The sequence below is a fragment of the Equus caballus genome, chromosome 31, assembly GCF_041296265.1.
Source record: "Equus caballus isolate H_3958 breed thoroughbred chromosome 31, TB-T2T, whole genome shotgun sequence".
Lineage (NCBI taxonomy): Eukaryota > Metazoa > Chordata > Mammalia > Perissodactyla > Equidae > Equus > Equus caballus.
In genome coordinates, this window is record NC_091714.1 from 15,984,668 (window position 1) to 15,996,207 (window position 11,540).

Sequence of the window (11,540 nt, forward strand, 5' to 3'; positions counted from 1 at the left end):
AAGAGCAACTTGGGATTATTACACATCACTGAAAATTTCTGCTCAGAAGGCAGTTTTGAGAAGAAAGGAGCTGGTATTATACCCCTTTCTGGGTGTGCAATTCAAGAAAAACAAGTCTTTGGGAAGTAACTAACACTTACAGCAGGACCAGAGTCAGTCTGATTCTGTACTGAACATAACTTGCACAGCAGCACGAAGCAGGGAGTCTCCGCGTCCTTCAGGAAACCTGCCAGAATTGACCGCGCTCATTCGAACCCTGCCAAGGCTCCAAAATATGACAAAGGTTCAGAACGAGAAACCAAAAGTGGGGTGAGGGTGGAGATCAAACCCCCAAATCGAACCGTCTTCAAACAAGAGACTGGACGGTGATGTCGCAGGATCCGTTTCCCGGGGACAAACAACTTATTTTAATTAGTTCTCTTTGGTGACTTCCAAAAGAATGAATCACGCCCCATTCTAACAATAGCGAGAGCACACAGCAACATCTTGGAAAGGAGGAGCAGGAGCTCAAATTCTAGTGCTTTCGTGGCATCTCACGCTCATATGAAGTCTCCCACAATTTCCTCGAGGGTGAGGGAAGCAGGAAAGGAGAGGAAGCAGAAGGAAAGAAAACCATTGGCCCAGCGCAGGCTTCTTCCACGTGGTGCGCGTCTGCAACACGCTCTGCAAGGAATAATGCGTGTGCTGCGCGGCCGCTGAGTGCACAGAACGATCTGACCACGATGTGAGCAAAGCAACCAACCAGACGTTTCCTCTTCTGATGCCCAAAGTGGTCCAAGTTGGCTGTCATCCAAGCTTTCAACATTTTTCTTTTATGCATTTTTAATAGCCACAGACCTCTGACTGTGAGGGGAGGTGCCTGCCTGCCGTGTGTGAGAGGACAGGAAACAGAAAGAATGTTTGTGGGATCGTTATAGTAAGGGGTCCCTGCGAAGGAATGTGTGCCACGTACAGTGGTTTTCTCTTACGACACCAGATCCACTTTTAATTCAAGCGGGGTCAAGCGATGGGCTCTGAGCCACTGCCCACCAAGCCTAGAACGGGATCTGGCAGTTCACAAAGAAGAAAGAAGCCTTGGATAAGTGAGAGGGAAAATGCCATTCGGTGGGGGCGTGAACTAAGAGATAGCCCTGTTATACTTTGACGAAAAAGTCGTAGCTTTTAATATTCAAATAATTAGCTGTTGCTATTTTTAAAAGATCACCCGGTTATCCCCAAATTACAGGTCTGTTCAAATAGCTGGTTATGGTCTTCCAGAAGGGCCACAGTTCATTTATCCCGTGACTGAAATGAAAGAGCATCCTTTGGCTGGAGGCATGAAGGATGGGGGAGACTGACAGCAAGCAGATCTGGGTTGAATCTTGGCTTTTGTACCTATTAGCTGTGCAACTCGAGCAAGTTGTTGACCTCTCTAGGCCAGAGTTCTTGCAGCTTCAAAACAAGGGAGAGCAAATGAAAATGGACCCAAAGGCTGGAAAAATACTGTCCAAGAGACTAAAAGGATTGCACAGACTTGTTCTGGAGAAAAAGGAAAAATGGCAGAAATGTAGCATACTGGGTTCTTGACATGAAAAGGGAGATTAGGCAAGACAGGGGTCAATTTTCAGTTTAAGAGGAATGATATTGTGATTTTCCCAAGGCCCAGCTGGGAAACCCAAGACATTCGCACACACACAGTCACACTAAGACCAAAATAACCCTGTTATCCAAGCTCAAGTTTATGGGCTTCTTTGTGAAATTCGTCTCCCTTAGTTCATTTTCTGGAGTTTTCTCTTTCAGAAATGACAAAGATCTGAAAAGTGGTGGTGGTTAAAACTAAATAGACCTCCTACTCCCCCACAAAAAAACACATACAAACACCACCAAACACCACACACACAACGAAAACCAAAAATTCCATGCCGGGTATCAGTATAATCTGATAGGTGTGATCCCTCAGCTTCCTCAGCACAGCCTAGGTCTGTAGTGTTTTCGTAACAAAGACATATATATATATATCTATATAAAAATCTCCCCATGTTGACTGCTAGCAGCGAAACAGACGAAAGCAAGGATTCTGTCTGCCTGGCTTGGGGCCATAACTCAGGGACAATTGGAAAGAAAGGTCTTTAGGTCAAGAAAGCTCATCTGGAAGGCCCAGAGTATGTTGGCAAGAGGGAGGGGTGCTGGGCTAAGGGACAGGAGCAGGAGTGAGCAGGGAGAATGAATTGGGGGTGTTTTGGGGGAAGGAATGTGCCTGGAGAATACGGTGAGGACACGTTTGATAGATGGGTTGGGGAAAGGCAGCTCGATGGCTTTAAAACTTCTGATTGGGCGTTTTCCAGGGCGGGTGGTCATTTTTCTTCATGATGGGAAGCTAGGACAGAAGCCAGTGGGTGTGGCTGTAGTTCTGAGGGGTAGACAGGAATAAGACAAGGGGCCCCAGCTGGGGGCTGCCTCAGCCAGCTCCAAGTCAAGATCAAGTCCCTCAAACTGGGCGGGCCGTGAGCCATTCAGGGCTCTTTCTGTTGCCCTGTCCTTCCTGTGACACACAGGGCCCCCGGAGTTAGAAGATCTGTCCCATCTTTATGTGTCTTTCCGGTGGCATGAGAGCCTAACCCACCTCTTGTGCCACAGTCGAGTGTTACGGGTTGAATGGTGTCCCCCAAAAGACATGCTGAAGTCCTGACCCCCAGGACCTATAAGAGAGACCTCATTTGGAAATAGGGTCTTTGCAGATGTCATCAGGTTAAGATGAGGTCAGCAAGGTGGGCTCTAATTCAGTATGACTGGTGTCCTTATAAGAGAACACCATGTGAAGGCAGAGACGCGCAGGGAGAATGCTACAGGACCCTGGAGGCCCAGCCTGGAGCCATGCGGCTGCAAGCTGAGGAATGTCACGGACTGATGACAACCACCAGCAGCTGGGAAGAGGCCCGGAAGGATTGTGCCAGAGGGTCCATGGCCTGGCTGACACCTTGACTTTGGACTTGCAGCCTCTGGAACTGGGGAGAATAAATTTCTGCTGTAAGCTACCCAGCTGTGATATTCTGTGATGGCAGCCCTAGGAAACACGCACCCCGAGTTCCTTTATCACATGACTCTAAGTCTGCACCAAGAGAGAAGTGGCAGGAAGGTATCGTTATTCTTTTAAAATGATGGTAGATATTAGTTTTAATTCTAGAAAAGGAATAATGAGTTTACAGGGTTCCCTTGTTATGGCACGAGATGCCTTAGATAAATCTATATTTGGAGAAAACACGATTTCACTGGACTTGAGTCCAGGGACGTCAAGAGCTTGTGTCCTGACCATCGAACTGCATATCCACGGCCAGGAGTGATCCAAGCCACGCACTGGCATTAGGTAGAAATTTCTAGTAACCACGTCAGGAAATTAACTTATCAGACCACTTTCGTAATAAATATCAGAAAAACAAAACAAAACAAAACTAAAAAAGACAGGGGAAAAGAAAAAGAAAAAAAAAGTAAAAGCACAACAGCCTACCTGAACCGGGTCCTGTGAAAGTCTAGAACAAGCCTTTAACTTGCTCTGTTTCCGTATCGAGATCGATGTCGTAAAAGCAGGGCCGCGTGGGCAGCCCTGGCATGGTGCTCATCTAGGGGAGAAAAAAGTCCGGTGTTAGCAGATGCCAGGGCGTGATCACGCCAAACACTGTACCTCTAATGGCATAAATTAATTAGATGATTCCATTCAGCCTCGTAGAACTTTAGGTCAGATATCCACGTCTCTCTTTAAATCCACTGTCTGCTGTTTCCACTTTTGTTTAGGAAATGAAATAGAAAAGGCAAATGTCAACTTCCTGAAAATCCAGACCATTTACTCTCCCCACGGTCCCACAGCACACCATAGCTGCAAAAGAGTGATTTTTAAATCTTTTTTTCCCTAAGTCAAATCTTAACGCTGAACCCCAACAAAGATGAGGCCCTCTGGTTGAAGGGACAGTGGCCGTGAGTGGAGTGAGCGATGGCCTCCACCTCACCCCCAATTACGGCGCCCAAGGCACATTTTTGTAAAATCTACCACTCTTGGAGCAGTTTACAAATGCCTATTCTCCAGACAGAGATTTCTCCGGCTCCTGACTAACAGTAACTGACGTTTATTGAGAACTCGCTGGGCACGAGGCTGAGCATGTCACTTATCCTTTCGACTATGCTATGAGCTGGGTACTTTTATTATTTCCATGTGACGAGGAAGGAAACTCAGGTTTAGAGAGGTTAAACCACTTGCCCAAGGTCACCCAGCTAATAAGCAGTAAATGGGAAATGTTGCATCATGTCTGTCATCTCAAATTACTCCTTCAACCACCACCACTGCCACGGCCACCACCGCTGGGGCACTCTGTGAGTCTCACGTGGGTAACTTAAGTTCCCTACCTGCCTCAGAGGTAGGTACCAATTTTAGTCCTACTTCACTAATGAGGAGAGAGGCTATTTAGGGACAAAGGCATGTGCTTAAGGACATACAGCCAGTTAGTGGTGGAGGCAGGACTGAACCAGGCCCACGCTCCTCACTGCTTCGCTGCACTGCATCCAGATCAGTTTCCCAAAGTGCGCTGTCTGCCCACGTGCATCAGCAACCCTGGGAGACCTGGGGAAGACTGCCAATTCCCACTGGTGATTCTCAGCCAGCCCTGGGGGTCTTGTGGTTAAGATTTAGCGCTCTCTCTGCCTCCACCCGGGTCTGTTTCCCAGTCAGGGACCCACCTGTCTGTTGGTTGTCATACTGTGGCAGCTGAGTGTTGCTGTGATGCTGAAAGCTGTGCCAACAGGATTTCAAATACCAGGAGGGTCACTCATGGCGGACAGGTTTCAGCGGAGCTTCCAGACTAAAACAGACTAGGACGCAGGTCCCGCCCACCCACTTCTGAAATATTGGCCATGAAAATCTTATGAATAGTGGTGGAGCATTGTCTGATACAGCGCTGGACGGTGAAAGGATGGCATAGAAAGACCGGGCAGGGGTCCACTCTGCTGTCCACAGGGTCCCTAGGAGTCAGAATCGACTCCATGGCATGAACAACAAATTGGTGATTCTCACCCACTAAAACAGAGTCTAGGATCTAGATTGCGAGGCTCCTGGATGATCAACTCCTTACCGACTCTCAGATCTCCTCCTGTGCTTCCATAGTGCACCTTTCATACAAAGGATGCCTGTAAAGCAATGCTGTATCCATCGTTCAGAGGAAGGACACCTGGGATTCTGCTTAGCCTGGCTCAGCTGAGGGCTAAGTGCTGTGTCTCGCAAAACTCCTGCCTGCCCTGGCCAAGAACGCTCTAATGAGATGACGCCGTGACACAGCTGGCCCTCAAGGTCATCCAGGGTTTGCCCGCTTCTTCCCACCTGGCAGAGAGTTCTTGGCAAAAAAAGACCCTAGATAAGCCCTGTATAATGGAGCTCGGCTCTCTCACTCTCTACTTCCTTTCTGTAATGACTCAGGATTTCCCTCTCTGCCACCGCCCCCCCTCCCCCCCCCCATGATGCTGACAGACTCTGGCTACTCATACTGGGCTTTGTGGACCAATAGCGTTGGCATCACTGGGAGCTCACTGGAAATTCAGGATCTCAGAGCCCACCCCAGGCCTGCTGAGTCAGAGTCTGCAATTCCAGCAGGTCCCCAGGTTAATCGTGTGCACATTACAGTACGAGAAGGGGCTGGCTCAGGGGCCTGCCCAGTGGCGCAGCGGTTAAGTTCGCACATTGCACTTTGGCGGTCGGGGGTTCACTGGTCCAGATCCCGGGTGCGGACATGGCACCGCTTGGCAAGCCATGCTGTGGTGGGCGTCCCACATATAAAACAGAGGAAGATGGGCACGGATGTTAGCTCAGGGCCAGTCTTCCTCAGCAAAAAGAGGAGGATTTGTGGCAGACGTTAGCTCAGGGCTAATCTTCCTCAGAAAAAACAAGAGAAGGGCTGGCTTAGACAGTGTGGCCTAGGATGCCTCTTGCCACTACTGCTGCCTCACCCCCCTTGCTTTAGCACCAGGCAGGGGAGCTCCGTGGCAGAGGGGGAGAGGCGATGAGGAGGAAGGGGAGAGAAAAGCCCGTTTCATTGCTGATGCTGCTACTTCTTCCCGGCCCGAGCAGCAAGTCGGGGAAGAAGTCTGTGCACCTGCAGGCCTCATTAACCACCTGGCCCGGGAGACTGTGAGTGAAGGGGCAATGGGATGTGGTCTCCATGTGGCTGAATGTATAAAACACTCCGCTCTGTGGTGGCTAGCTCCTGCTTTGCTGATTGCAGAGAACTGTCCTTTAGGTATATTATGGGCTAAAAAGGCTTCTGAGGCCTGCCCGGAATACAGGTCCATTTATAACACAACATTGGGAAAATGTGCTCTGGATTTCAAACAATTAACTACAAATAACCTGCTTGTAGGTGGTGGGGACTTCTTGTGTCTTAACACTGTAGGTCTGTGGATGGCTACTTATCTTCCTGAAGTTTCTGTTCCTAGACGAGAGATAACATTTTTCTCTGGTTACTACAGTGGCTGCACACATCCGGGGAGACCCCAGAAAGAAACCCATGCTTACTGGTTTAGCACTGGGACATCAAAAACAAGGGACGTCAGTGGGAATGGCTCATTTTTTCCCAGTTGCCTGGGTACCACTCACACCAGTACTCCACATTCAATTTTCCTGCCTAGCTGCATTCTGACATGAGCATTTTAAGATGCCTCGATAATCCGTGTGGTCTATGGATTTGGATAAAGCAACCAGAATTTTATAGTTTAAGAGAAAAAAAGGAATGATCTATTCAGCCACAATGATGCTGCCCCATCGCTTAAGTTAACTCTCTAGGTCGAAGGCACATTTCCGAGCAAGGATGTTACCCAGACTTTATGGCTGCTGCTTCTGAGGCTGCAACACTGTTCATTCAAGGTCAGAAGCCAGTATGAGGCAGGTCCACATCCAGGTGAGGTGAGAACATCCAGGAAGAACCCCGAAGGCTGTGTATTTGGGCCCATCAGACCAACGATACGATGGATGCTTCCATTGTGGATAACACACAGTTGCACTCTCTGCTTGTTTACATGCTATTTTCACAGACATGAAAATTCAACTCTCCATCATTCACTTTTAGCTGCTCCAAGACTAAGGCTGACAAAAGTAGAGTGTGATTCGTGCGGTTCCTGGAGTTGAGCATTGGCCAGTGAATCAGAGTATGCCTCTCTGATCATTCTGATTGTCACAAAACAGGGAGCTAAAACTGGCCAAAATATTAAATGCCAGGAAGTGTGAAATATCTTGCCTCTATTTTCAACTTATTTCTCTCAAATGAGGGAAAAATGAGTTCAATCAGAAGACTCCCACGCTCCTTTCCAGTGATGCAATCGTCACTTCCGAGAATCAGGGCGACTTATTTAGCATAAGCAATAACAGATAAGAAAGCACATGGAGCCTGCAGAGCCGAGACTCCCTGCCTGGTGGACAAAGAGCCATGTCCAATAAATCTGCTTTTAAAATAAAACTCCCGCTGGGCAGCCATAATATGGAATTATGTTAACAAGACCTTATACATTCGCATCAAATTCTCTCCCAATAAAAAACTCGGTCATCAAAGGACCGCAGCCCCCTGACAAGTCAGAGCAGCACCACAGGAAGGAAGAATTCGGACAGCCCTCGGGAGGTGACCTCTGACCCCACGCCTGGGGTCAGTGGTGATCTATGTTGACTTTATTTCTGTGGCCTTGAAGGAGGCCTCCTGCTTAAAATAACGAAGGAGCCACTAAATTGTACTTACTTGTCATGCTGCATTAATAAATTCTTTTACAAAAGCTGAAAAATACGGCTTTTGCCCTTCATGACCCTAATTCTAACTACAATGAATCTTCCAAATCTATCCTGATTTCAGGTTAAGCTCATTTTGGAGAAATGATGAGTTCTATGAATAGCCTTTATAAACATACATTAAATTTAGGAAAGAGAAAATAGTCATATAGTTAATTAGTCATTAAAAAATAAAATTAGTCATTAAAAAATAAAAGAATAGTCTTGGCATGAGTAGAAAAATTATTACTAATTCTGTTTCATAAAGTGATGGAATCATAATTTCTACTTTAAGCAAAATATCCTTGTAGTTAATTCTGTTGTGTTTGTGAAATAATTTATATTCTGACTTCTCCTCCAATCTACTATGTTTTCCTACTGAATAAATCACCCCGTTTTATTTTGGTTCAGGAAAGAAAGCAGCATTTTTGCTCACATCTTTTTTGTTCCCACCATTCGGGATCTGAAGTGAAATTCCTTCTACCCACTTCCTTCCTCCTCTAATAGGCAACTGAACACAGCTGATACATAGCATCTCGTTTCAAAAATTTGACAACAACCCAAAAGACTATAATGGTTAACTTCATTATGGTGTAATTTAAATAAAAAGGGTTTTTTTGATGAAATAATAACTTAAAAATTTAAAGTCTTCATTAAGCAAAAGTATTTTCTGACTAGTAAACACAGTGCCCATCACTTCTTGGCCTTTTGGCTAAGATCAAGTGTGCATATAGTGCCTGATAATATTAGGCGCTTCATAAACTTTTTAAAATAGATGCGTAAAACTGGAAAAATGCGTAAATATGGAGAATTAGGAAACAAACTAAGAAAAGGCAAACTTCTCAGGGATTGGACTTTCTCTTCCCATTTCTTCCCTTCTCCTTCTTTGCATGTGAGGACAGAACCATTTATATCTATTGGTCATTCAGATAATTAAACGAGCTACTCTAACATGATGCATGAGGAAACATGGCCCATATAAATGTCCAGGGACTGAAAGGAAAGAAGAGAGATTAAAAATCTTTATAATGAAAACAGATGGTGCTGCTCCCACTGGGACTTCCATTTTCTTGACTTAGTGGAGATGGATGTTCTGGAACATTTTTCAGGGCAGTTAGGTAACATCTACAGTCGTGTGCTGTGTAACACATGTCGGTCGACAACGGGCCGCACATACGACAGTGGTCCCAAAAGATCAGTACCATACAGCCTAGGTGTGTGGTAGGCTGTACCATCCAGGTTTGTGTAAGTGCCCTCTATGATGTTCACATAACGATGCAATAGCTTAATGACATTTCTCAGAACGTATCCCGGTCGTTAAGCGACTCACGACTGTATTTGTATGACCACATTCCAAAGGTGGCCTCTGTTTAGCAGCCAGGGAAATTCTGGGAGCCGGGGGGGGTGTGTGCTGTCAGAGTGCACTTATCTTTCCTGGTGGCCAATGCGTGCCTGTCACCATGTGAAAGGACACGGCGATGTTTCATTCAACCCACCAACCTTTGCTGAATGCTCCCTATGAGGACACCCAGGTGACCAGGACCTGGTCTGCTTCCAGAAGGACAGATCAATAAAGCAGATCACTGGGACATTTGGGTCAAGTCACTCTACTTTTTATTTAAAAAAAACACCTCTTTTCATTCTTTGCTTTTTATATAAAAAGGAATGAACATAAATTCTTAACTTATGGTTTTCTAAGATGGAAGTCCTGTTCAATTACATAAAAACTACCACATTGTGCCCGTATCACACGGCTCAGGTTATTCCAATTTACTTCAACAGCCTTGAATGAAAGGCTGAGCAAGTACAGTTCTTTTTCTCTTCTTTTGTAAAGGAAACTATAATTTTCTTTCAGTGGTAGAAAGCCTCTCCCTCACTAACTTTTCTATCAGTTTTTAAAAATTTACTTGAAAAATATTTTCAACATAAAAGTAAAAAACAGTAGAAGCAAAAGGTCAAGCCCCCCTCCCCTCATACCGCTTCCCAGAGGTAACCCCTGTCAACAGTTTCTTGTGCAAACGCCCAGGTCGTTTTCTATTCCTATATAAGCAATGTGCCTATATAACGTATATTTGTATAGTTACGTACAGAAATTGGGTGATTCCACATGTATGATTCTGAAGTTTGATTATCAGGGAGATTAAAACTTAAAATAGGTAATTGGGATAATTTCTAAACCAAGGAATGCCGCTGGAGTGGGCAGAGTCAACAAGAGTTGTCACTGATACGTTCTATGCGTAAAGTCAATGGGCCTGGCTTTGGGAAAATGAGAGATCAGAGGGAATTCTTTTAGATGGAAAGAAAAATAAATGTGAGGCAGAAGGGTCAGACAGACCAGAAAGGAAACGACGATGTTCTCCTCCTTTCTTGCGTGCCTGAAGCACAAGCCAAAGAATCAGATATTACAAAGGACTAACGAAAAGACCACTACGCATTTGACAAGACTTCCCCCGCACCCCAAATAATTATTTCCCCTTTATTTGTTCTGATTGTAAGGACGGTACCCCTTACTCTGATTTCATCTGTGGCTACCAGGAACGCCTCCATGCTGGTTTGCTCAGTAGATAATGTCCTTCCAGTCCCCATGCCCGGAAGACCAGAGGTGGCACACTGCAGGCTTGGCTGTGTCCTGCAGCCCCTGGTTTCTCTCTCTTGTCCTCTGGGTGCTGGTTTCATGTTCAGGCCTCCTGCTCTATGTGGGCAGCTCCAGGCCAAAGAGCCACCCCGTCATATCCAGTGCAAGAAAGAATGTCCTTTTTAGTGGCTCCTTTTCTTGATTCCTTTCTTTTATTTATCAATTTCCAAAGCAATAATTTGGTGCCCTGGCAACTCCAATGGTATTAACACCTCTGGTACTATGCTAAGCACTTTACGTGCACTCTATCTCATTTAATTCCTACAACCCCACAAGGTCAGTGTTACTATATTTGCATTATCCTCATTTTGTAGATAGGAAAATGAGGCATGGAGAAGTGCAATCATGGGTCCCAAATCACAAGGCTTATACCTGATGGAGCCGCAATTCAAACACAGACAGTATGACTCCAAGGTCCCGACCCTAACCACTGAGCCCTGATGCCTCCCTTGCATCATGGCATTGAGTGTCACTGCCCCTTGGTGGCAGCGTGTGTGCTTAAACTGCAGAGGGGAAGGACGAACTCACCAGGGCTGGAACTGCACACCGAAATGTTCTGAGCTGTCTCTGCGATGGGAGCCCACACATCCTGTCAAGCTGCTGCTATTTCAGCTACAATATCATGTAAATAATTGTACACGAATTGGTAAAGTAAATTCACTTTCTTTACAATTTTAGTCTTGATTCCTTTTAAACTGTAACACTTAAGAATATGTCACACAGCTTACACTCGAGGTAGTATCTTTCCTAATGACATCTTAAAAAACTTGTCATGGCAGTTAGCCATGAGTAAATCACACCTTACAACTGTCAAAAAAAAAAATCTCCAAAATGATACACATCCAGTAACAGCAAGAGTTTTTCCTTAAAAATAACAGGCTTGCTACTCTTTAGGGACCAGCTGTGGGACACGGATTATTTACTCCATCTGAAAAGTGTAAATACCATTATCTGCTGAAATAACCTAACAGCCGTATCAATTTTTACTTAAAAATTTCAGGGAAAATGTTGCATAACTATGTTTGGAATTTGCTCCGGTAACTGACTTTAGTGGGTTGGCAAAATCCAAGAGAGTTTTAAAACAATGCTACTGTTGATCAACCAGTTGGGCTGTCAATCACTTACATGCCTTGTTTGTAT

General features: G+C 45.5%; 1 protein-coding gene across 3 annotated transcripts in view; it reads right to left on the bottom strand.

The window, feature by feature from the left end:
- MTHFD1L (methylenetetrahydrofolate dehydrogenase (NADP+ dependent) 1 like) overlaps positions 1-11,540 on the bottom strand; it is a 191,436-nt gene that overhangs the window by 2,659 nt on the left and 177,237 nt on the right. For all 3 annotated transcript variants that reach the window (XM_023633058.2, XM_023633056.2, XM_070256470.1), the window contains exon 27: positions 3,485-3,596. In XM_023633058.2, the coding sequence (XP_023488826.1) occupies positions 3,507-3,596 (90 nt within the window). In that variant the 3' untranslated portion in view covers positions 3,485-3,506. The remainder of the gene's footprint in view (positions 1-3,484; positions 3,597-11,540) is intronic.